Raw genomic sequence first — 26,814 nt, 5'->3', positions numbered from 1 at the left:
ATTTCTTAATTAATGTGTTATTCAATTATGTTTTCGGTTTAATTAACCTTATATTGTGACTCGTATTGGCATATTATATTACACTTATCAGCCTTTTCGGTTTTTAGCCATGTTGAATGTAGCTCGTGTGGTCCACGGCAGGCGTCGCTTATCCGCGCGATCTTCACAAGACTTGTGCAAGACTTCAAATGTGAAGTGTCAGCGCCGCCATTTTGAAAACTGTTCACACAGCGGCCAGATCGCCATAAAATTCCAATTTAGATTAATTTCAAGATTTGCCAGCTTCATCAGTGATGAAGATTATTCCATACGACTTCAAACCAATGTGGAGTAGAAAAAAGTTGGAAAGACAACAGGATATGGACTAATCCGTTGTACTGGTATTTACGTCATTACTGTTGCACAATTAAAACGTGCCAGATCAGGCGACTGTTGGGTTTTCAAAATAATAAATACATGCATGTATTTTTGTGATAAATATATATTATACTGAGCGCATTTCCCACATAATCCTCACTAAGGTTTCGGACAGCACTACAAAATGGCGTCCCCACTATATAGTGCCCTATATAGTGAGTAAGGAGGGATTTTGGACTTCTGGCTTGATTACGTCAGCAGTCGAAGGAGGGCACGTGCGTCTTTTGACAATGTTGGCAGATGTTGGTCACTTTGATTTCCGCTGTACGTTTTACTTCTGTCCTACGATGTCTCGCACAGGTCTCAGCGAATCTCGTTTATGACCATGGGTTTGACATATGGACTGATATATTACAAAGCATATTTCAAACACTCATAACTTGCTATAGCAGTGACAAAGTAGCTGTCAGAAATGCATTCCTACATTTTATAAAATGAGAGAAATAGAATTTTGATAAAAATTTGCCTTCAGTTCCCCTTTAAAAGGTAAGGGTTTTTTTTTTGTTGTTTTTTTGTTTATATTTACTGTCTCTTTCACTGCAGCACCTACAACAAAAACACTACTGTAATTAGGCCTTGTGCTCTTCACTTCATGCAAGGTCTTGACATTTCAGGTATTTCTTTTACTACTGTGATGACACCTCTTTAAATGAGACCAGACGGACAGAAAAAAACAGTGCATGTGTCGCCACCAGAAGCCTTTTCAATGGCTGTAACAGCATGGCAGTCATCCAAGTATTTTATTGAACTGCAACCTAACCTGCTTTTAGGCAGTAGAACCAAATTACAGAAACCGTCTCTGTGTCATTTTGTGCTTCCTTCTTATATGATTCTTGACTACAGCACAACTTGTCTTTCAGAATATGACTCATGAGACTTCTCCTCAGGTAACCTCCAGCAGTGAGACTAAAAGTAGTGAAGACATAAATGGCATGAGTTGATCATGTCTTGGAAGCAAAGGTTACTGTAAAGCCCGGCGCACACGGGCAACTTTTTGTCGCAAGCGTATTGTGATTTCTGGATGCAAGTTTCCCCTCTCGGGTAGCTGCGTGTGTGTGTTCTCTGCGATTTGGGGAGGAGGACACAAGTCACGTGGAAATCACGTGACTACTTTGCGGGCAGGGATTGACTTAGCTTTTGGAGGTGATCGCTTCATTATCACAAAGACACGCACACATGGCGATATCTCTGCAACAAGTCAGCGACTGATGATTTTTTTTGTCGTAGAATATCAAGCATGTTTGATACCCACGATCTGTCGCAAACAACAAAAAAAAAAAAATCGCTGTTGCAAATATCCACACACAAAGCAATTTTTCGCTTGTGTCAAAAAGTTGCACGACCAAGCAACGGAAAATTGTCTGTGTGCACCGGGCTTAACTCCATTCACACTAAATGTTTATTCTGGCAGCCTAAGACCAATATGGATAACAAGTGGATAACTACACATAACATGTTACACAATTCACATCAAAAAAATCTGCTGAATTGTACAAATTCTGCAAAATTATGTCAAGGCTTCAAGTTTGAGATACATGGGTTAGAAAAAAAAAAAGTCATAGTGGCAGGCCGGACAGTTTCACTCATTGTTCCTGAGATGTTTATAGCCATGTGTGTGTCCTAACAACTCAGTTCCAGCTTTCCTTGAGTCACCCCAGGACAGACAGTACTTTGATAGAAAATCAGTTTACTCTTCTCTTTACTCTCCTGCCCTCTCTCATACATAGCCCCTGCTCACATGCAAATTTGCTCTTTCCTGCTGAAAAACCCTGCTCTCTCTCTTAAATAGCCCCTTCTGATGCTCAGAATGCTTTATGCGCTTGTGAATCTTCTGCTCACAGATTTCTGTACTCTTTCAGGTTTTGGTGAAACAGCCCCATCAATATTCATCAGCCAATACAATGCAAGGTATAATGTTGACCAATGAAATAGTCACTTCCTCCTTGGGTGCATTTGCTTTCCTTATGGATGGGTTACTGTTTAACAGGGTTCATCCACTCCTGCCATCCAGGGCTTTATTCATGGTATATGTACTTCATGTTTTCTTGTTGTACTTTTGGATATAATACATACACCAGTGTCGGTATTTTCTTTTTTTTTTTTATTATAATAATAGGTACATATAGTAAAATTGAAAGATCATGCTCTTGATTATAGATTGGGGGTAAAAAAAAAAAGACTCCATAAAAGAGAGCGTTTCTGTATTAGAGAAGGTAAAGTAAAATCCCTCTGTGAAAGAAACCTATCTAAAGAACCATTGAGGAACCATTTTTTGAATGATGTTCTTTTTTCATATTGTACAGTACCATTTTCATATTGCTTTAAAGGGTCACTGTGCATCCATGCACCCTAATATTTATTTATTACTTGGTCATTAACAATGTATTGCTTTCTCTCGATTTAGGGCCGAGTGTCAGCAGCAACATGAAGCCCTTCCTCCGTCTGCTGCTACCCCTGCTCCTCTATCTGCAGTTGGCATCCTGGGCATTGGCCAGTAAATGTCCAAAAGACTGCTCCTGTTCAAGTCCAGACTCCATTCTCTGTTATACACGCCAGGCCACAAGCATGCCTTCTGATGTGCCTGCATCAACAAAAAACCTGTATGTCTTCAAGAATGGCATTGAGACCCTAGACCAGGAAGATTTTATTGGGTTGGAAAGTCTAGAAATGCTGGACCTAAGTCAGAACAAGCTGAAGGAACTGCCAGATCGTGTGTTTGAGCCACTATCTTCTCTACGTAACCTGGATCTTTCATCTAACCAAATCACCCATATTTCTCAAGAGAGTTTTGCTGGACTGGAGTTGCTGGAAAGGCTGTATCTTCACAGCAATACCATAAAGAGCATACACCCTTCAGCCTTTGATGGTCTAGAGCAGTTACTTGAGTTAAAACTGTACAGAAATGAGCTGACGACAGTACCTGCACTTAAAATGCCCCATTTGCTTCTACTAGATCTTCGGTTCAATAAAATCCCTTCGCCAGGGCCAACTGACCTTCAGACACCCAAATTAGAGTCACTCAAGTTAGGTGGATTAGGGTTGAGCACCCTGAGCCAGGAACTCCTGGGGAGCTTCAAGAACCTTCATGAGCTGGATATTTCAAACAATCGACTAAAGGATTTTCCTCCAGTGCTGTGGGAGGCAAGGGGCTTAGTCAAGCTCAGTTTAGCTGGCAATCCCATGGGTCCTTTAAAGTGGGAACGTTTTGAGAACCTGACTGAGCTTCAGGATTTGGACATCAGCAACCTCAGCCTGCAGAGTTTGCCTGATAATATGACCCTGATTTTCCCTCACATGAAAAAACTTACTGTTGCAGAGAATCCCTTCAACTGCCTCTGCACACTGGCCTGGTTTCCTAGCTGGCTGCGTAATAAACAAATACTTCTGGGAAGGACAGAGGAGACCCGCTGTCATTTCCCACCCCGAAATGCAGGAAAGGTGCTGGAAAGACTAGGACATCATGACTTTGGATGCCCTGCAAGGACTACCATCAGTCCAGCGAAGACCACCACACTGGCTCCACCTCTGATCACCACTTTGCATAGCACAATGCGCGCAATTCCCCCTTTTAAGCCCAGCGATGATCCTTCTTCAGAGACAGACCGTCATCCTCTACCTCCAGTCCCAGCTTCCCCAAGCAGTGGTACGGACTCGGATCTGAACATGGGTTTTTGTCCAGCCAATATCTGCCTAAATGGAGGCACATGTTGGCTGGATCTTCAGGGTCACTTTGAGTGCACTTGTCCTCGTGGGACTTCAGGGAAATATTGTGAGAATGAGGAGGATTTGGCTGTACCTGAAAATGTCTCTACCGCAACAGTCAGCGTGATGTCTGAAATCTTTGCACAAACAGTAACAAGCTCATCCATACTGCTGGACCTTTATCGCTACATTGACAGGCGTCCTTATATCCGCGGAGTCAAACTAACTTATAGAAACCTCTCCGGATCAGATAAACGTCCAAAGCAACTCAACATTCCCGCCTCTTATCCAGAGTATACACTGCGTGGACTGCTTCCTAATTCCACATATTCCATCTGTGCCAGTCCACTGGATGAGCCCAGTGACGTAGACAGTGAATGCACAGAGGCTCAGACATTAAGCCAGCAGCACAGCAGTGCACAAGTAGAGGATCCACAGCTTACAACAATGCTTGTGCCAGCAATGGCTATTCTTCTCCTGTTAGTGCTGGTGGCTGTCGCTGTCGGTGTAGCTTGGTACATGCATAGAAAAAAACAAGCACAGTTACACCTGTATTGTGACCCTTCACATTTGGAATTGGAGGGTGTTAAAGTAGGTTTGGACAATGGAGCCCTGCCCCAAAAGCAGCCAGACATAACATCCTCTCAATCGACAGCGCAGAAAGATTACTTGGACTATGAGATGCCACTCATACAAGACTGCTGTGTTGCAAACAACATGAACACTGTAAAGCCATCCTGAGTTTGATACTTGGGTCTGTTTTAAAGGGCATGGCAAGCTTGAATTCTATGACCTTGTCTCCACAGTTTCAGCCAAAGAAACAAAAAGACAGAGATAGTGAGAAGTGCTGCCTGTTTAAGTGTCTTCAATCAAAACCAAAAACGGTATTTTTTGGCAAAAATGTAGCAGAAAAATTGATGGTTGAACCATTTTAGACAATATTTCGCTAAGTATGGAACTCAAGAGCAGTTGTACTTGGTGAACATTATCCAACCCGTGTGCTGGAAAGTGAAGATAAGGACATTTTTTTTTTACTTAAAGACTGATAATTGTGTTGCTTTTAATTGTGAGACATAAAGTCAAGACCTTCATGCATTTTTATGCATATTACTGTTTGAATAGTTTGTGTGTTTCGGTATATAAATACAAGTTGTTCTTCTTTTCCTTCCTGTGAATACAAAGCAGACAACAAAATCCCAAATTCTTTGAAGATTTAAACCTGCTTAAACCAACAATCAAAGGATTGTTTCGGCAAAGACAATCTAAGTTGCTAAAAGTCAGTGTAGACGTGAAACTAACTAAATTCACCTCTTATATTTGAGTATGGATTTTAGTCTCCGTTCTCCAAAGTGGATCTCCAGAAACAAGGGTTACGAAATTTAAAAAAGGTAAATATTCTACTGCTATCCCCATCAGTACATTTGGTACATTTATTTTATTATCTGCATCAGACAGGTGTAAAAGTTTTATCATTTGTTTATTCCCTGTTTCTCAAACACCATGAAAGATCCTGTTGTAACATATATTTCAAATGAATGTATATTTTCCTACCAATGTTTCAGTGAGTACTGTTTCTGTATTATAATATTTAAAGAGAAAAAGAGACATTAGCTACATAACTCATTTATGGTGTCTATTGTGGTGTCATTTGTGTCCCTCTAATGGTAAATATGTATATAAAGTAACGGTAAAATACATTTTTAATATGGGTAAAGTGGTATAGCACTCTCTGCTTTGAAATATAATTGTGAAGAAGTTCAAAAATCATATGTTTGCATTCATGTGCAAATCAATTTAACATCTTGTGCTTGAACCTTTTCTATGAATTATAGGGTTATGAAACATATCCATTTTATTTGTGTTCACTTAATCTGTTACCTGAACACATTCACCTTGAAGAAATAGCTGGAATATTCCATAAGTCACATGTTCAGTAGGAGGTTACATCATTTCCTGAGGACTATGTGAAGAAGAAAATGAAGTTCTTTTGTGATCTCCCCCCCAGTTTTCAATGACATTATTATATTGACTCGGGAGATCTCTTTGAATGAACAACCACGTGACCCAAATTACAGAATGTTAATGTCTTCGTGTCATTAGCATGGATGCTAGCTAACCAAATTTTGTCTATTTGCTAATTCTATGGTAAAAAGAAAACCACACACACAAGCCTAGTACGGTATTTATGTCAGCAACAAAATGTCAAATTGGCCGTTGTCTGAGAATGGTTAATACACTTTTTTGAATGGATAGATGCATATTTCCATAGCTTTAATGTAAAAAATTCAAACTTTAAGAAAAAACATTTTAAGGGTTACAAAAAAATTTTTAAAAATAAATGGCACTACAGTTGTTAAATCACCACAATCAAGTTCTTTTCCTGCTTAAACACACCTGATGTGACCTGTTCATTAACTACCAGGTTGAATCGGTGTGTTAGAGCATAGAAACCACCAACATATCCAGACCTAATTTTAATATAAGTATATTACTTGAATGAGCAGTGATTCTGGATGGAAAGACAATATAGACGCATATAATCTCTTTTTAAAACTACATGCAACAACAACTAAAATGATAGGAAAGAAAGGAAGATGTGTCGATTTGTTGGTTTACCTCAGTGAGGAATTGCATTATTGTTTAAGCGATAGCTTTTCACTCGATTCATTTAAACATCAGAAGTAATATACACTCATGCAAACATAGTTTCCGATTGAGGATTTGACTGAGATGGATATGTCATTTAAAGTTACGCTGGTCAGTGGATATAAACACCCAAACTGGAAAACAAGTATGAACTGTATGAAAACATTGGAAATATTTCTGAATATTTTCAATATGCATGTTTGTTTTTCCCTATTTTTGGGAAGCTCTTTATTTGTGTACTGGTCCTTTTAAAAAGTGTACATATTTGTACAACAGCATTGTGTAAAAATGCAAATAAATACAAATAAAAATCTATAAAAGAACATCTATATTTGTCATGCTTTGCCACTGTTGCTTATCTAGGTGGAGCAGGATGTGTGAATGTTCTGAGGTGACAAGGCTGTGATGCAGTAATACTCTTCGGCAGAGCGGTTTGAAAGCTTCTTCCCTGAGGTACCAGGCAGCCGTGCAAGAGAATGTAAAATGCACCACCCAGAACCAACTTTTACGAGACTGTTTAGGATTAAGAGCGAGACAGGAAGGTATTATGTTTTTTGCTTTATGGAGAAAGCTTGAGGCAAAAAGGAGAAAGTGATTGAAAACATACCGTGTTCAAATCTGATGAACGGATTTCACTCTAATGGTCTCCCCTTACTCAACCAGAACAAGCTGATATTGTTTATTATTGCACACATGCCTGTAACTGACCACCCAGATATTTTACAGGTAGAAGACTAGCTGGAGTGCTTCATGGAATTTAACACACACACACCAACACTCACAAAGAAACATTGTTTATGTAATATTCTTGTGCGGGCCTTTCACTGACACCTCACTCTAACCCTAACTTTAACCTCAGTAAAGAAAAGAAAACCTTCTAAAAGCTGCAAGTTTTGGAAAGAAGTAGTAGTTTCTCTTCTGGGGACTAAACAAATGTCTCCATCAGGTCAAAGCAGTCAGATATTCTGGTCTCCACTAAGATATAAAAACAAGCCTGCACACACACACACACACACACACACACACACACACACACAAAAAAAAAAAATCTCCTAGCACTGGCAAAAAAACAACAATCCAGCTGCAAACTGTGGTGTAGATTAACACAAACACAAAACAGCCCAGCAGTGTTTCGCAGGAGAATAACCATAAATAAAGAAAACACACACACACACAATGACAACAGCATCATGGAGTAACAAAAACTACAGACAGAGCAGGAAATGGAATGAAGCAGTGACTGGTGTTCAACATGTGTTATGAGACCATATCAATCACAGAAGATCCCTCAGCCCCCAGAACACTGGCTACTCTGTGTGTGTGTGTGTGTGTGTGTGTGTGTGTGTGTGTGGACGGTGGCAGGTACCTGAGCATGCGTGTATGAAAGTGTGTGCCTCTTTCCTTTCAAACCTCCAATAAAAGGCTCCTATTATTCCCTGAATTTAGGGTCCAGGCATTCTGGATGTGCTCCAAACTCAATGATCAGGCTCAAACTTTCAAAGAAACCATTGTAACTACAAATGGCTGGGGTTTTTTTTCCTTTCTTCCAAATTATCTTCAAGGAATTCCACAGAAAATTATTACAGAGTAAATATTTTTCCAAAAGTATATTAATGCAATTCAATTATCTATAAAACACAAGTAGTGGCCTGGAGGTGAATAATGATAGACTAAGGTTTGATTAATAGAGTTTGCTGGACCATAATAATCATCTTTATTAAATTTGTTTGTTTCAACGGAAATGAATGGGCATATCTGCTGTTGAATGTTCCTCCACAGTGTGATTAACTGGGTAATGGTTTGTGAATGCCATGTCATTAAAGGAGACGTCACGGTCTTTCTGTGGTGACATGAGTAAAAACTGGTCCACTGGAGCACCACTGCTCCAAAAAGTGCACCACTGGAGGACTTTAGGCCATGCAAGCCTCGAAAGAGCTTATATAGTCATTATACATATAAGCAGTCCTGTACAATGAGGACAGAGTGCAGGATTAGCCATGGTACAGTGCCTCTGAAGCAGAGTGGATTAAGTGCCTTGCTCAAGAGTCCAACAGCAGCAGCTTGGCAGTACTGCGATTCAGCAGTGACTCATGGCCTGAGATTTCAGTGGGACAGGCCAATATTAATAATATTGCCTCAAACAAAATTAAGTCGAGAGGCTGTCACACTTGCCTTGTGGTATAGGTTACCATCTTGTGAATATTTACATACTTGCCAACCCCCAGAGAATGAAAAGTGGTAGATTAGACTGCGTGACACAGTCGTGCCCTTCTAGCAGGGTTCAGGGGCATGCCTCCCCATAAAATTCCGAAAAAAAAAAGTGTGAAATGGTGTATTCTCCTGCATTCTGACCATCATATTTGAAGAAAATTGATCAGCCCGACATACTTCACAAATACAAAATACATCTCATCTTTCCTCAATGCTTTGATGCTGGATGATCTGACGACCAGGTCGCTGTCAGAGTGCAGGCACTTACGGATGCAAGCGCAGGGGGAGAGCGGGTGCGTCGCAAATGGTCAACAAATCCAAATCAGGAAGCCAATGTCATAGTCAGTGATGGGCAAGGGTCAGTCGATCAGCGAACGGGATATCAGAGGGCAGGCGAGTCAGGAAATAAACATAAACAGAGTTTAAACACAAGGTCAGGTACTGGGACACAGAACAATACTTCGCGATGTGTGTTCGTGACTTAGGAGCTTATATAGGGGAATGATTGCAGACTAACAAGAGACAGGTGTACTTGTTAAACTCTGGAGATGAGAGGTGCTGTGGTGTTTGAGAATTGTAGTCCGGAGCGGCCATGTTTGGAGGCTGCTCCAAACTCAGGTTTTCAGCGCTGTTACGGACAGTCACCTTGAATTTGTTGTCATAGTGAATCTTTTTTTCTTCAGTGTTTTCATTGTTCACGATCACCAGACTGTGTTCGTTTTTTACAAATACTGGTGTGATTTGTTCTAATGTGAGCTCATTGCTGATTGGATAGAACCATAACGATAGCCAACAGAGTGATACAATTTAGATTCAACATCATTATCGCACCATTCCATTGGCTCTCAGCTTCACTTAATATGACTATTTGATGCTATATACTTGTATCCCCTGGGCTGACAACAGCTGAAGCGAGGTCAGAACAGTAAATCCAACAGTGTTCACTGATTAGTTTGTAATGCGGTTTTTTTTTTTAGAACTAAAAGCAGTAGACTGTATTCACCTGTTAAAATCGGTAGATTACTGTGTCAATTGGGAGAGTTGGCAAGTATGTATTTCGAGTAAACCTATACTAGGTAGTCGAAAGCTGACCACATACAGGCATTCAGCATACAGTCCAACAGCTCATTTTGAACAGATTTAGATGTACTTTCAGCTGTGTTCAAGGCAGTATCATTAACCAGGTTTCAGCAAAATTTCCAGCTCAACTACACCATACAAAATACCTTAAAAAATCTGGACATTGAAAAATGTAAACATTTCTTCCCCCCCCCCCCTTTTTTTTAAAATTTGCCTTAAATTTGGAAATTATTTTTAAAAATCTCCATAATCTCCCTCTCCCAATCTTTGCAATATATCTTACAAGGGAAATGGTTCTGTACATCAACACTGTCTACACATAAAATTTGGCATTTTGTGGAAATTTATTACATTTATTTCAGATTATTTATGATTAAAGATGCTATGGCAGCTATGGAGTAAACTGTTGCAATCTGGCAACCCAGTCATTGACTGTTGTGTCTATGCCTCTTCTACTGAAAATGTTCATACAGTGCACAAGGGGCAGAAAAACATTTGTCTATTAGCACTTCTTTTAGTTCCCATTTGTGACCACTAGGTGCGATAACTAGATGGAAGCTCACTGGGACAGGTGTGCACTCTACCCCGTGATTGCACAACATCTAGAAATGCAAGCAAAATGCTGGTTTAAACATTTTTTAAACCACTGGTGACTCAACATTGGTAATTATTATTTCAACTGAATTTAAAATGTTTGGAGTTGTGAATCATTATTTTATTAAAATTCCTATTTGGCGAATGGTTGAAAATAAGTGATGGGACTCAACCCCACCTGCTCCTGTGGGTGAGAAGGGGGTGGAACAGGAATGGGATGTTGTACCACACAAATGTTGATTCTGGTAGTTGAGATGAAGGAATAGAAAAAACAGTGAGAAGCAGGAATGCTGTAGGCATTGGCAAAAAGTTATAATGGTTGGAAGGACCCAATGAAGAGTGTTGGGCAGTAACACATTACTGTAATTTGAATACTTTCCACAGTAACGAGTAATGTAACAGATTACAATTTCTAAAATGGTAATTACAGTGGATATAAAAAGTGTACACACCCCGTTAAAATGATGGGTTTTTCTGATGTAAAAAAACGAGACCACGATAAATAATTTCAAAGCTTTTCCCACCTTTAATGTGACCTATAACCTGTACAATTCAATTGAAAAACAAACAAATCTCTTAGGGAGAAAGACAAAAAATAAAAAACATACAATAAGCTGGTTGCATAAGTGTGCACACCCTTAAACTAATACTTTGTTGAAGCACATTTTGATTTAATTACAACATTCAGTCTTTTTGGATCGGAGTCTATCAGCCTGCCCCATCTAGACTTGACAATATTTGCCCACTCTTCCTTGCAAAAGCGCTCCAAATCTGTCAGATTGCGAGGGCATCTCTTGTGCACAGCCCTCTTCAGGTCACCCCACAGATTTTCAAATGGATTTAGGTCTGGGCTCTGGCTGGGCCATTCCAAAACTTTTTTGGGGTCACTGTCATGCTGAAAGATGAAATTCCTCTTCCTCTTCATCTTTCTAGCATACACCTGAAGGTTTTGGGACAAAACTGACTGGTATTTAGAACTGTTCATAATTCCCTCCACCTTGACTAAAGCCCCTGAAGAAAAACAACCCCAAAACATGATGCTGCCACCACCATGCTTCACCGTGGGTATGGTGTTCTTTTGGTGATGCGCAATGTTGTTTTTGTGCCAAACATACCTTTTGGAATTGTGGCCAAAAAGTTCAACCTTGGTTTAATCAGACCATAAGACATTTTCCCCACATGCTTTTGGGAGAGTTGATGTATTTTTTTTTGCAAAATTTAGCCGGGCCTGGATGTTTTTCTTTGACCCTACCTCATAGTCCAGACACATAGAAAATATGGGAGATTGTTGTCATATGTAGTACACAACCAGTACTTGCCAGAAATTCCTGCAGCTCCTTCAGCGTTGCTGTAGGCCTCTTGGCAGCCTCCCTGACCAGTTTTCATCTTGTCTTTTCATCAATTTTGGAGGGACATCCAGTTCTCTGGAATGTCACTGTTGTCCCATATTTTCTCCACTTCTTGATGACTGTCTTCACTGTGCTCCATGGTATATCTAATGCCGTGGAAATTTGTTTGTACCCTTCTCCTGACTGATACCTTTCAAAAATGAGATCCTGTTAATGCTTTGTAAGCTCTCTGTGAACCCTGGCTTTTGCTGGAGGATGCAACTGAGTAAATGTCTGAACTTTATTTGGGGTTAAGCAGAGTCATTTTAATTGACGGCAGGTGTGAACCCAAAAAGACTGAATGCTGTAATTAAATCAAAAGATGCTTCAACAAAGTATTAGTTTAAGGGTGTGCACACTTATGCAACCAGCTTATTGTATGTTTTTTATTTTTTATGTTTTTCGCCCTAACAGATTTGTTTGTTTTTCAATTGAATTGTACAGGTTATAGGTCACGTTAAAGGTGCGAAATGTTTTGAAATTATTTATCGTGGTCTCATTTTTTTACATCAGAAAAACCTATCATTTTAATGGGGTGTGTACACTTTTTATAGCCACTTTATACTGTAGTTACTAATCAAGTTTATTTTAAGTCAAGTTTATTTGTATAGCGCTTTTAACAATATACATTGTCGCAAAGCAGCTTTACAGAATTTTAATGACTTTAAACATGAGCTAATTTTATCCCTAGTCTATCCCCAATGAGCAAGCCTGTGGCCACAGTGGCAAGGAAAAACTCCCTCAGACGACATGAGGAAGAAACCTCGAGAGGAACCAGACTCAAAAGGGAACCCATCCTCATTTGGGTGATAATAACAATGTGATTATAACATTTTTAACAGTTTTAACATGAAGTCAGTTTCGTTGATGTTATAACTCTTCATTGATGGAAACTTGAGTGCAAAACTATTCATGACAACTGCAGTCCTAAAGTTAGCAAGTCAACTGTAGTCCTCAGCCATAAAAGCATTACTGTAAGTGTCCAGAGCATCTTCCAAGTGTGACTTTCAACTGTCCATATGGGGCCGTCCTCCACAGGAGCGATGTGATGAGACTTCAATCAGACACAGGGTATCAGGATGGACCAGGCAGGTCCAAGGAGCAGAAGAGATCAGCATCTCGATCTCAGGATTGACATGGAACTCAACAAATCCAAGTATCACCTCGTTACCTGAACACGATTTGAATTTTGTCCTAGACAGGCTATCTTATTATGACGTGAATGCACAGCAGGTCAGAGAAACAATGATGGAGGATGAGCTAGTGGAAGAGAAATCTGCTTTCCAAAGTTGAAAATACTGCCATTATTTTGAATTTGTGACAACCAGAGATGCAAAGAACATTGTCATCCATTGTAAACTCTGTCAGTCTAGCAACAAAATGCTTTCAACTGCGAAAAATACATCCTCAAATTTATTGAAGCATCTGACGCGGCAAATCAGCAATGTGAAACTTGTGGAAAAAACCCCACAGGCGCTGACAGAGATGCATGCACTCTGGCTAAACAACAAAAACTGGACTTCAGAACAGAAAATGGTGGGAGAAAGAAGTTAAGTGGAAAGGATCTGAATAAGCTCGTCACTGACTATATCGTAGAAGAGATGTTACCCGTTTCCACTGCTGACTCACCCACATTTCGACGCATTATAGAGGAAAATACCTACAAAAAGTAATGCTAGGCTGGTACAGAGAAAGACATTTGCTGACTACCTTGAGAGCGAATATGGAGTGATGGAGTCTAATTTGAAGGCCATACTCAGAGAGGTAAACTTTTTGTCCACAACAGCTGACATCTGGACAGCTAACAACAAAAGCCTCAACAGAAATAAAACCTCAATTGACTTTTGTTCCAATAACGTGGATTAATTTGTAAAATGAGCTAAGCAGGTTGTACGTCACTTTTTCAGAAGGGGGTAGCAAAAGTATTCTAACAAGTAATGTAACTAATTACTTTTGATACCAAGTAGTCAGTAAAGTAATTTGATTACTTTTTAAAGGCAGTAATTTGTAAAGATAACTAATTACTCTTCCTGAGTAACTTGCCCAACACTGCCAATGAATATAGATTAGACTGTAATTTGACTATTTTTTGATAAGCAAATTAAAAGAACAGTAAAGAGCAAGGAGAATAGTAAAGTATTAGGTGCAGAAGCTTGTATCTAATGAAACAGCACTCTTCAGACTAAATGTGCTGAATATTAAAGGAAAGAAAGTGTTGCCAAAAACAAGCCTGGGAACTAGAAGGCATCAAATCACAACAGATTTGTTACTGTGGAGAACTCTTAAACTTTTCATTTTAGAACAACAAAGCAACAAGCACGGGCAACACAAAGAGTGGTCATGAGAATTGATTCTGTTTACACCCTATAGAAATCTGGAATTCTGATATTCCTATGGCTGTTTGAAATCTGGCAGTTTGCAATTGCTGGGTTTCACGTGATGTCACATCTGCCTCATTAGTTATTCAAAACTTTAGCTGATGGTCTACCAAAGCTCAGTTGACAAAGCGTTTGTACGGAGAAGGTGCATTGCTCGCATGAAAAATGCCTTATGTTTGTGTTGTTTTAGGTTGTTCGAATCGATCAAACCGTGAAACTGATAAAAGTTTCTTCAGGGTTCCCCGTGAACTAATAAAAAAGGGTGAACGAACACAGGATTTCACAAAAAGACGTCGAGAAAGGTGGCTTTTGAACCTCTCACTGAAATCGAAGGGAGGCAAGTCGAAGCATGCTCGAGTTTGCAGTGATCACTCCGTGAAAGGTTTGTATATCCCCCTCAGCTATGTCGTTAGTGTTTTCTAAGTACTTTTCTTGCTATGTGTCGTTATTTTATGGTACTTTTTAGTCATGAAGTGCTAAAGTCCCCAGCTGTTTCTTTGTTTACTCCTCACAAAGACCACATGCATGAAGGGCACGACAAAATTCTTACCTAGCTGTACAGTTACAATGCGCCATGATCACTTCTCCGTCTTGTTTAACTAAGATCCAGGTCTTTAAAGGGGTTTCTGATTATCTTTGTGAATGATTTACCTGAGAGATAAGAGCCAACACAAGTGAGAATCAAGTGAACTGTTGTTTGTTTACACTTCAACTTACAGCGCTTCATTGTAAAGATGCAAACGAAAAGCTTTAAAAAATTATGCTTACACGGGCAAAAACAATACAGGATTCATTTGGCAGCGACTTGATACCGAGGTCCTTTACTCAGCCACATACAAAAAAGTTGTAAGCCTCCATACTCTTCCACGCGTTCATCTGTTTTGTGGTGTAGAAGGATGTCTGCAACACCAGATAGTTCAAGATGTCGGGGAACTTGACTGAAGGGTAGTTTTCGAGATCGTATGACAAATCCTTCTTTCCCAGACTGTAGAGGTCTATTCCATTGCACATAGCAATCTTCTGAATATATCTAAAGCGAGCAGTGGCTTCTAGATTCCGAGCATACTCTGATAAGTTATCGCTAGTTGTTTGCACTACAGCAGCCGTTTAGACCACCAGCTATTTCATTTCTGGTAAAACCGCTAAGAAAAGTCGTGCGACTGAAACCCAACAATAGAACAGCTGCTGTGAAAAAACAATGTGCCAACCATTAAACCCAAACTAGCACTGAAGCAGATCTCCCCAATGCACATCTGTATCTAATTAGTTGTAACTGTTAAAGACAGATAAAACCAATTCCTCCCTAATCTTTCTCTCGCAGTGTAAATGTCAACACGTGCTAATTGTATCTCTTGCTCTGCTATTGTTGTTTCGAACCTGCACTATGCTGACTCGGATGGTATCTAGGAGGACAGGATTTAATGGTAACCATCACTGAAAAACAGCAACGGCCCCAGTGGGAGACTGTTCGAGAAAAATGAGTCCCATCTTCTGGAATGTTTTATGAGTCTTGGCTCTTATGAAAGTCCCATATAAGTACTTGGGTCCAAAACTTTCCAAGACACAAACAGGGTTTCAATGTTCTCTCACCTGGAAGGGATGAAAGCAATAAATCAAGAATGCCCAATTCCAACAACAACAACAACAACAACAACAAAAGCCTGGTTCCTATGTTTAGAACCTGTTTCCTATGTTTACTTGTATAATGTAGGACTGGTTGCTGTAAGATTAGTCTGGAACAAGTACATGGCTTCACATCTCACACACCTGAGTTTGGAAATGGCTTAGCACTGCAAATTTCATCCCATCTCATCTCATTATCTGTAGCCGCTTTATCCTGTTCTACAGGGTCCCAGGCAAGCTGGAGCCTATCCCAGCTGACTACAGGCGAAAGGCAGGGTACACCCTGGACAAGTCACCAGGTCATCACAGGGCTGACACATAGACACAGACAACCATTCATACTCACATTCACACCTACGGTCAATTTAAAGTCACCAGTTAACCTAACCTGCATGTCTTTGGACTGTGGGGGAAACTGGAGCACCCGGAGGAAACCCACGCGGACACGGGGAGAACATGCAAACTCCGCACAGAAAGGCCCTCGCTGGCCACGGGGCTCGAACCCGGACCTTCTTGGTGTGAGGCGACAGTGCTAACCACTACACCACCGTGCCGCCCCGCACTGCAAATTTATTTTAAAAAAATATTTGCCAACCTGTGTGTCCAGATGACAGTGGTTGGATTTACCACATATACACGCATCCTGACAGATGCACACACAAAGGCAAGCAGGACAAAACTCACTTGACCGACACTTTGGACTCAGTTCTGTGGAGCTGCTGAGGGATATTTGACCGTAGGTGAATAAAATGATGAGAAGAAAAAATAGTGGAAGAGAGCAGATGTGCACTTTTTTCACACATACATGGAACAAATCAGGTTCATTAACTTTCCATCTTCAAGTTCCAAGGAGTTGTTCACTACCACCATTTTCCTCCAACCACGCCCAAAGCTATGCCAAAGCTTGCTTCTTCATGACTGTTCCACATTTAATCAGACAAATGTGCACAGCTCAGTTTATAACAAACTTACATACCATTGGTGATTAAACACACACAAAAAACATGCTTGTTAATTCAAATGTTACAAACTGATCTAAACTGTCATGACTGTGTATAGCTACTGTTATGAAAACCTTAAGCCATATCAGCGTGTCATATTTTTATGTAGAAGGGATCAGATAAGCACCATCTAGTTTTAATCCCAGCTGTCCAAGATGAGTGAGTGCTTTATTTCTCCTCCTCTGATGCCAAAGCTCTCATCCATCAGTTGGATCAGTATATTGCTGGATTTCATGTGATGTCACATCCACCTCACTAGTTATTCAAAACTTTAGCTGGTGGTCTACAAAAGCTCAGTTGACAAAGCGTTTGTATGGAGAAGGTGCATTGCTCGCATGAAAAATGCCTTACACTTGCGTTGTTTAGGTTGTTCGAATCGATCAAACCATGAAACTGATAAAAGTTTCTTCAGGGTTCCCCGTGAACTAATAAAAAAAGGTGAATGAACAGGATTTCACAAAAAGACGTCAAGAAAGGTGGCTTTTGAACCTCTCACTGAAATCGAAGGGAGCCAAGTTGAAGCATGCTCGAGTTTGCAGTGATCACTTGGTGAAAGGTTTGTATCTCCCTCTCAGCTATGTCTTTAGTGTTTTCCAAGTAATTTTCTTGCTATGTGTTGTTATTTTATGGTACTTTTTTTAGTCATGAAGCGCTAAAGTCCCCAGCTGTTTCTTTGTTTACTCCTCACAAAGTCCATATGCATGAAGGTCGTGACAAAATTCTTACCCAGCCATACAGTTACAATACGCCATGATCACTTCTCCGTCTTGTTTAAGATGATCCAGGTCTTTAAAGGGGTTTCTGATGAGCTTTGTGAATGATTTACCTGAGAGATAACAGCAAACACAAGCGCGAATCAAGCAAACTGTTGTTTGTTTACACTTCAACTTGCAGTGCCCCGTTGTAAAGATGCGAACGAAAAGCTTTTAAAAAATATGTTTGCATGGGCAAAAACAATACAGGATTCATTCGGGAATGACTTGATACTGAGGTCTTTTACCCAGCCACATACAAAAAAGTTGTAAGCCTCCATACTCTTTCATGTTTTCATCTGTTTTGCGGTGTAGAAGGATGTCTGCAAAACCAGATAGTTCGAGATGTCTGGGAACTCGACTGAAAGGTAGTTTTCGAGATCGTATTAAAAACCCTTCTTTCCCAGACTGTAGGGGTCTATTCCATTGCGCATAGCAATCTTCTGAATATATCTAAAGCGAGCAGTGGCTTCTAGATTACGAGCATACTCTGATAAGTTGTCACTAGTTGTTTGCACTACGGCAGCCATTTAGACCACCAGCTATTTCACTTCTGGTAAAACCGCTAAGAAAAGTCACGGGACTGAAACCCAGCAATTCATGGCTTTCGTGTTGAATCCAACACAAAAGGCCAGTTTCTCATCTCAGTTTCAGTCCAAATTCAGCAAACTGCATGGCTCTCACTTGGGAACATAAAGCAAGTCTGCAAATTCCTGCTTGCATGAGTCGCGTACTTCATGACCTCTGACCTCATCCCCTGTCCTTTGCGCCAGCAAGAATGGGAAGACAGAACCCTTAGAACAAACAGGCATGCTAATCAAACACAAGCCACATCTTCCTGAAAGTTTCACAGAGCTCCGGATGTTCTCTCACTCACTTTGATTGCAGGAAATGCCTGGACATTGACAAGCTGCTGCATCATTGTTCAACTGAATGGGGGCTCAGGAAACACTTAATCCTGTATTAGCTGTTGTCAAGCCAATCAAACTGGAGTTTATATCTTGAGCTGTCAAGATGTTCAGGAGGACAGCTCATGCAAGCTGTCAAGATGTTGACAGGGGCAAGGTGGCCAAAAACAGGCCTGAATAAGAGCAGTTTAAAGGTGAGGTATCATAATAATATACACATTCACCGCATGTGAATCCATCCACGATCTACACCAACTACATCTATACCATCAGGGTCATGGGGAAGCTGGAGCCAATCCCAGCTGACTTTGGGCAAGAGGCAGGGTACACCCTGGCTGCTAATCTATCACAGGGCTAACACAGAGACAATCAAACATTCACAGCTACAGTAGCCAGTTGTAAACTCCACACAGAAAGGCCTGAGTCACCTGCAAGGTTTGAACCCAGAACCTTCTTGCTGTGAGGTGACAGTGCTAACCGCTGCACCACCCTCATATAGAAATCAAAGTGTATAAATGCATGATGCCAGTTCAATACATAACCCTGCACAGGATAAGCAGCTACGGATAATGGATGGATATAAACCTTATATCCATCCATTCCGTATTTAGGAAGCATGGTATTTCATTTCATTGTTATGTGGATGACATTCAGGTCTATATGCCTCTTACAAAGAATCAAGCATTCTCTGTAAGACCCTTACTTGAATGTCTTGACGACATAAAGGCCTGGATGGCTCTAAATTTTTTAAATTTTAACAAAAAGAAGACAGAAGTGATTGTTTGGTGGCAGCTCCAAGACCCTCTGTCTAGATCTAGGTTCCTTGGCTCATAAAATCCAACATTACCAACTTGGGAGTTAAGGTGGACTCTGACCTCAGACTTGACAATCAGATCAAGACAGTTGTGAAGTCAAGTTTTTACCAACTGAGGCAGCTAGCCAAAATAAAGCCAATTCTTTCAAAGCAGCACTTTGAGACAGTAATCCACGCCTTTGTCACCACACGGCTGGATTACTGCAATGCACTTTATGTGGGGGTTAGTGGGTCCTCCATCAACCGTCTCCAGATGGTACAAAATGCTGCTGCACGTCTTTTAACTGGCACATGCAAACATGACCACATTTCCCCCATTTCAGCCTCACTCCACTGGTTGCCCATACATTTTAGGATTCATTTTAAAATTATTTTATTTGCTTTTAAATCTCTCAATGGTCTCGCCCCTCCCTACCTCTCTGAATTGCTGCACCCATATTCACCCACCCGCTCTCTCAGGTCAGCTGATCAGCTCCTCCTGAGGGTGCCAAAAACTAAGCGCAAGCTCAGAGGGGACCGTGCTTTCGCTGTGGCAGCCCCTAAAATGTGGAACGATCTGCCTCTGTACATTAGACAGGCGTCTTCCTTGTCTGTTTTTAAATCCCTTCTTAAAACCCATCTCTTTTCCATGGCCTTTGTCACCCTGTAAGATGTTGATTTTATTTTATTGTTTTATGTTATTTTATTGTTTTGTCTTATTATATATCTGTTTTTATTGATATTTTTATGCCTTTTAATTTATTTTGTATTTACTGTATCATGTACAGCACTTTGGTACCTTCTGGTTGTTTTTAAAGTGCTTTATAAATAAAGCTGGATTGGATTGGATAAACCACAGTAAGCCATAATAAATGAAACAGTCAATATCTGGTGCGAGACGATCCTTTGCTTTAAAAAAAACTAGTCTCAGGTACAGTGAGTGCAGTTTTATAAGGAAATGAACTGTAGGTTTTACTGAGCATCTTGCAGAACCAGCCACAGTTCTTCTGGACACTTTGCCTGTCCCATTTGCTTCTTAATTTTGCAGCAAAACCCAGTAGCCTTCATTATGGTTTCTTTTTTTATCTGAAAAGTGGTCTCTTATGTAATATGCTGCTCAGATACAAACTTTTATTTTTCTGCAACATTTAATTTTGTACTAGAAAACGAACGTTTGGAAACCTAAAGTGTTTAGATAAAGTGTTTAGATTTCGATAATGTACAAGTCATAAAATAGAAATCTATAACAAAGTTTGTATGAAAAAAAGGTGCCAAAGACTTTCGCACAGTATTGTAGAAATGAATAATTAATTTAATAAATGTTAATACATGATTTGCCTTTGTGCAAATCAACAGTCAAAACAACATCAAACTGATGAGTATCGAATGCATGAGTGCTAGGTAATGTGTCACATGGATGATGTATTAATTTGCCAGCTACTTTGACAACTCTTTTATCGAAGGCATTACAGTCGACTACAAAAGTTTGCATACCCTTGGGACAAAATGAAGGGAAAAAGTAGAACGTAAGCAGAATGTAATTTGCAGCAACAAAATCTTTGGTGTTCTAGGTTTCACAAGTAAAATATCGAATAGTGTATGTTATCTGGAGATTGAGGTAAGAAAACATCTATTTTAAAAATGCCTGCTTACTTTTCTGAATACATCAATATTCACTAATAAGTTCTAACTCCACCTTGTCTTATATCATCTGAAAAGCTTTTGATTCCTCTTAGCTGTAGTAAAACATGCTCGCTTTTCTTGACACGTTTTAACTCTCTCAAGCTGTGTTGCTGTAGAATGCATACATTTTATTTTTAACATATTGTAACTGTATTTTATAATTTTAGATAAATTTTTAATTGATTTTTTTTTTATTTTAGATACACTGTAAAACAGAAGTGGTGAAGTTTTCACCCAAAAACCATGGGAGTGCAAATTTTTGCTCCTGACACGGAGTCTGAAATTGTCCATCAGTAAACTGAATTCAGTCCATAAATAAGTACATAAATGCTTAAAGTACAGAAAAAAGCATTAACTTTGAATCTAGCTATGTTTCTTGTAAGCTAGCTCTGTCTCTCAAGACTTGAAGCTGCAGTCGTGGTTTGGCCCGGCCGTGTGCACAGGCTTTCCTCTTCTCTGTAATAAGGCTATCCAATGCAGCACTCTGGCACCACATAAACACAAACGTGGCCATATGCCTCGTCTCCTAATGCCAGTGTGCGCCCATGGAGAAAAATGCTGATCAGGCTGAACAGCAGCCGTTCCATGTGTGGTACCCCTCATCTCCCATCGCAGACCAGCATGCCGCGGGCCCTGTACCATCCGGCCCCTAACCCACAACAGCTTCTAAATCCATCAGCGCATTTTTTTAACCTCTGAAGAGATGTAATTAAAAAGGAACCACAGAAAGGTCAACATGAGACCAGACCGTGCCAACTCCCGCCTGCACTGCCTTGCTGACACAGACAGCGATACATTTTGATTGGTGCTGCCGCCAAAAGGTGGCTTAAAAATGGAAGTATGGTGTGTGTGTGTGTGTGTGTGTGTGTGTGTGTGTGTGTGTGTGTGTGTGTGTGTGCAGCTTGGAAAATGGAAAAAGAAACATTTTCTATCCCCCCTCCCCTTTCATTCTCTTTCTAATCTCTCTCTGGGTAGTTGAGAAGGGCTTGAAGGTGCATTGTTTAAACAGTTACTACTACCGGTACTCTCAGACTCCGAGAGCAGTACGAGTCTCCTGAGATAAAACTGAAACGTCTACATTTAATTATATGTACAATAGATATAAAAATAGGTACCCTATGGGTACATGTGGCTACTGCTTATAAATAAAATTTTCTGATCCCATGTCCATACAGTAAATATAGCATATATACATGTTATCAGTTATACTCGCCTCATCTCTTGCAAGCATCACCAAGCTGCGAGCAGCGTCAGGGCTTGTAGTATTTTGGTTACCAATTTTATTTACTGTGTTTTGTTCAAAATACAGTGCTGTGAACTATATCTATTTTCAAAACAGATTCATGAATTGTCTTAGAAGCATTATTTAGTAGTAATGAGCACATTTTGTTTCACAAGTGTAGTGTAAAGACTCTAAAATAAAAAAATAAAATTGAAAAATTAAAGCGAATAGTAGAAGTTTGACCAATTATACTTTTAACTTTTACTCTTAGTTTTCATGAAGGAGTGGATTTATTCCCACATGGGACTTTTGTAATTGCAAACCGAGCTGATTGCTCAAAAGATTCCAGCATTGTCTTCGCTGTCTTCTCGAGTTTTTGTTGAATGGCTGGAATTTTTGGTGTAAATATCTGCCAAAAAGCTCAAAAAAAACTTACAAAACCTTTCATTTGACTTTTCAGAAGGACCAAACAAAAGCTGCAATAATCAAAAGGTACATTTTCTTAAAATAAACACCACTTACTTGACACCAAATCAGTAGCCTTAGCGAACCACGAGGTGAATTTCGTTTATCTTTTTTTTTCATTTATCTTTCTGCCGATTATCTTCTGATACTACGAAGTTATAACGAGGTTTCTCTTATTTTGTTTCTGGTTCTGATTGGTTCCCAAGTTTATCAAGAAGTAGAACGGATAATTGTACTTGATCAAGATAAGTGCTGATTGGTTACGAAGTTTTGCTATTGTTACACTCATTCTTATGTTCTTACAACATGATGACATAGTGGCTACTGCCTCGCTTTGCCTCTGTGAGGCAGTAACCACAAAAATCTACACACCTCTGTTGAAATGGAAGGTTTTTGTGATGTAAAAAAATTAAACCGAGATAAATCATGTCAGATCTTTTTACACCTTTACTGTGATATAGCAACTTAATATAGGTATTTAGGCACTCCTGATGAGTGTATAAGCAAAATATTTGCAAGGGCACAAAATCAACCTGAATAGAATAATAACATTATAGCATCTGAACCACCGAAATGTGAAGTGTCATGTAGTTCACGTCAATAAATTACTGTATTGTGTTGTGACAGTGTCACAATAATGAGATGCACATTGCAGTTATGATACATATTTATTCCTTTCTTTGACACCGCATGCCATGCACCAGAAACAACACCACGACATTTATTATGGTGTGACTCTGCTGGGTGCCTGGTGGACAGCAGTGAACCAGCACTTTCACTTGATACCATTACTATATAGTTACAATCAAATATAAAACTTGATATGTTAAACAGTTGTCTGGTTACATTGGTCACGTCCACGCATGTTGGAGCTTGGAGCATACAGCCGCAGATTGCAAAAGCGTGCGCATGTCATTAGGACTAATTAGCATGCACCTGTTCCTGATTAGAGTGCAATCACAGAGCAAACATATAAGAACGCTTAGTAACACACAGACTTTGCAAAAGCCTTGCATTTTGTATTGCTTTTCTGGTTTTGACCCCATGTGTTTTTTGACTTTGAGTATTGTATTACCGCTGATATCCTGCCTGTTTTTCGACTCTGCCTTTCTCTCCGTTTTGGATCTGTTTTTTAACGTGTTTTCAATAAAACTCTTCCTGCACTGACATCTGTCTATCGCCCTTATATGACAGAAACTGCCAATTGTCCAACAAGGTAGTGAACAAATAAAACTGTTTTAACTAGTTTGAATATTTTCTGGAAAATGTGTTGGTAAATAATCCCACATAACTTTTGAAAAAAGCAAATTAAAAATAAGCGCTGGATAAAAACCCATCTGTCTTAAGTAAATAAAGATACAAATTTCGTTGTCTGGTGGCCAAGTGTTTATGAGATAAGTTGCCTTGCACTTTCGATCAGGTTCCCTGTGGTGGTATACGTTTGTCATTCGTTTGTGGGTACGTACAGTGGGGCAAAAAAGTATTTAGTCAGCCACCAATTGTGGAAGTTCTCCCACTTAAAAAGATGAGAGAGGCCTGTAATTTTCATCATAGGTACACTTCAACTATGAGAGACAGAATGGGGAGAAAGAATCCAGGAACTCACACTGTAGGATTTTTAATGAATTAATTGGTAAATTCCTCGGTAAAATAAGTATTTTGTCACCTACAAACAAGCAAGATTTCTGGCTCTCACAGACCTGTAACAACTTCTTTAAGAGGCTCCTCTGTCCTCCACTCGTTACCTGTATTAATGGCACCTGTTTGAACTCGTTATCAGTATAAAAGACACCTATCCACAACCTCAAACAGTCACACTCCAAACTCCACTATGGCCAAGACCAAGCTGTCAAAGGACACCAGAAACAAAATTGTAGACCTGCACCAGGCTGGGAAGACTGAATCTGCAATAGGTAAGCAGCTTGGTGTGAAGAAATCAACTGTGGGAGCAATTATTAGAAAATGGAAGACATACAAGACCACTGATAATCTCCCTCGATCTGGGGCTCCACGCAAGATCTCACCCCGTGGGGTCAAAATGATCACAAGAACGGTGAGCAAAAATCCCAGAACCACACGGGGGGACCTAGTGAATGACCTGCAGAGAGCTGGGACCAAAGTAACAAAGGCTACCATCAGTAACACACTATGCCGCCAGGGACTCAAATCCTGCAGTGCCAGACGTGTCCCCCTGCTTAAGCCAGTACATGTCCAGGCCCGTCTGAAGTTTGCTAGAGGGCATTTGGATGATCCAGAAGAGGATTGGGAGAATGTCATATGGTCAGATGAAACCAAAATAGAACTTTTTGGTAAAAACTCAACTTGTCGTGTTTGGAGGAGAAAGAATGCTGAGTTGCATCCAAAGAACACCATACCTACTGTGAAGCATGGGGGTGGAAACATCATGCTTTGGGGCTGTTTTTCTGCAAAGGGACCAGGACGACTGATCCGTGTAAAGGAAAGAATGAATGGGGCCATGTATCGTGAGATTTTGAGTGAAAACCTCCTTCCATCAGCAAGGGCATTGAAGATGAAACGTGGCTGGGTCTTTCAGCATGACAATGATCCCAAACACACCGCCCGGGCAACGAAGGAGTGGCTTCGTAAGAAGCATTTCAAGGTCCTGGAGTGGCCTAGCCAGTCTCCAGATCTCAACCCCATAGAAAATCTTTGGAGGGAGTTGAAAGTCCGTGTTGCCCAGCGACAGCCCCAAAACATCACTGCTCTAGAGGAGATCTGCATGGAGGAATGGGCCAAAATACCAGCAACAGTGTGTGAAAACCTTGTGAAGACTTACAGAAAACGTTTGACCTCTGTCATTGCCAACAAAGGGTATATAACAAAGTATTGAGATGAACTTTTGTTATTGACCAAATACTTATTTTCCACCATAATTTGCAAATAAATTCTTTAAAAATCAGACAATGTGATTTTCTGGATTTTTTTTTCTCATCTTGTCTCTCATAGTTGAGGTATACCTATGATGAAAATTACAGGCTTCTCTCATCTTTTTAAGTGGGAGAACTTGCACAATTGGTGACTGACTAAATACTTTTTTGCCCCACTGTACGTACATACGGTCAAGCCATATCAGGTCGATGCATTACCATATTCTCATAAGTACGGGGCTCCACTCCGTGCACACTTTGCATTTGCGAGGAGCTCCACTATTAGTAACTTATATAGCAATTTACAGTGAAAAACAAATAAAAATGTTTAGGGGAAAAAATGGCAGTTAATGTGCAAGTTTGTACACCCCTTAACTAATACTTTGTTCAGCCACCTTTTGTAATACAGATTCTATGCTACAAACTAAATAGAATATGTATAGTATTTTGTCATATTCTTTTCTACGTCTTCAAAATGTTTTCTTTTCTGTCATATTCCTTCCTTTTCTCTTATAAAGTATTCTATGATATTGTCCTAATTGTCTACCTTATTCTATATTATTTTCTCATGTTCTCCTCTGTTCTGTGACCATTCTATTCTCTGTGTTCTATGTTAATGTACACTATCTTCCATCCATCCATCCATTATCTGTAGCTGCTTATCCTGTACAAGGTCGTAGGCAAGGTGGAGCCTATCCCAGCTGACTATGGGCGAGAGGCGGGGTACACCCTGGACAAGTTGCCAGGTCATCGCAGGGCTGATACATAGAGACAAACAACCATTCACACTCACATTCACACCTATGGTCAATTTAGAGCCACCAATTAACCTAACCTGCATGTCTTTGGACTGTGGGGGAAACCAGAGCACACCTATTCTATTCTATTCTATTCTATTCTATTCTATTCATTAGTCCTGGGTATGACTTTAAACTGCAACCGGTGGTGAGTCTCAGGCCCTGTCCACACGGCAACGGATTCAGGTGACTCCGATACAATTGCTTATCGTTTAGGCCTGGCGTCCACACGGCACTGGCGTTTTGGGTGCCCAAAACGCAATCTT

The 26,814-nt window shown here is 40.1% G+C and overlaps 2 protein-coding genes across 4 annotated transcripts in view; one reads left to right on the top strand and one right to left on the bottom strand.

Moving 5' to 3' along the window:
• The window catches only part of vasnb (vasorin b), a 32,299-nt gene extending 25,264 nt beyond the window's left edge, over positions 1–7,035 (top strand). For both annotated transcript variants that reach the window (XM_060901415.1, XM_060901416.1), the window contains exon 3: positions 2,822–7,035. In XM_060901415.1, coding sequence (XP_060757398.1) covers positions 2,842–4,860 — 2,019 coding nt within the window. In that variant the 5' untranslated portion in view covers positions 2,822–2,841 and the 3' untranslated portion in view covers positions 4,861–7,035. The remainder of the gene's footprint in view (positions 1–2,821) is intronic.
• The window catches only part of coro7 (coronin 7), a 359,304-nt gene that overhangs the window by 141,657 nt on the left and 190,833 nt on the right, over positions 1–26,814 (bottom strand). The window lies entirely within an intron of this gene.

Source organism: Neoarius graeffei, chromosome 20 (assembly GCF_027579695.1).
Source record: "Neoarius graeffei isolate fNeoGra1 chromosome 20, fNeoGra1.pri, whole genome shotgun sequence".
Classification (NCBI taxonomy): domain Eukaryota; kingdom Metazoa; phylum Chordata; class Actinopteri; order Siluriformes; family Ariidae; genus Neoarius; species Neoarius graeffei.
The sequence above is the reverse complement of the archived record's forward strand: the minus strand, read 5'-3'. Positions and strand labels throughout refer to the sequence as shown.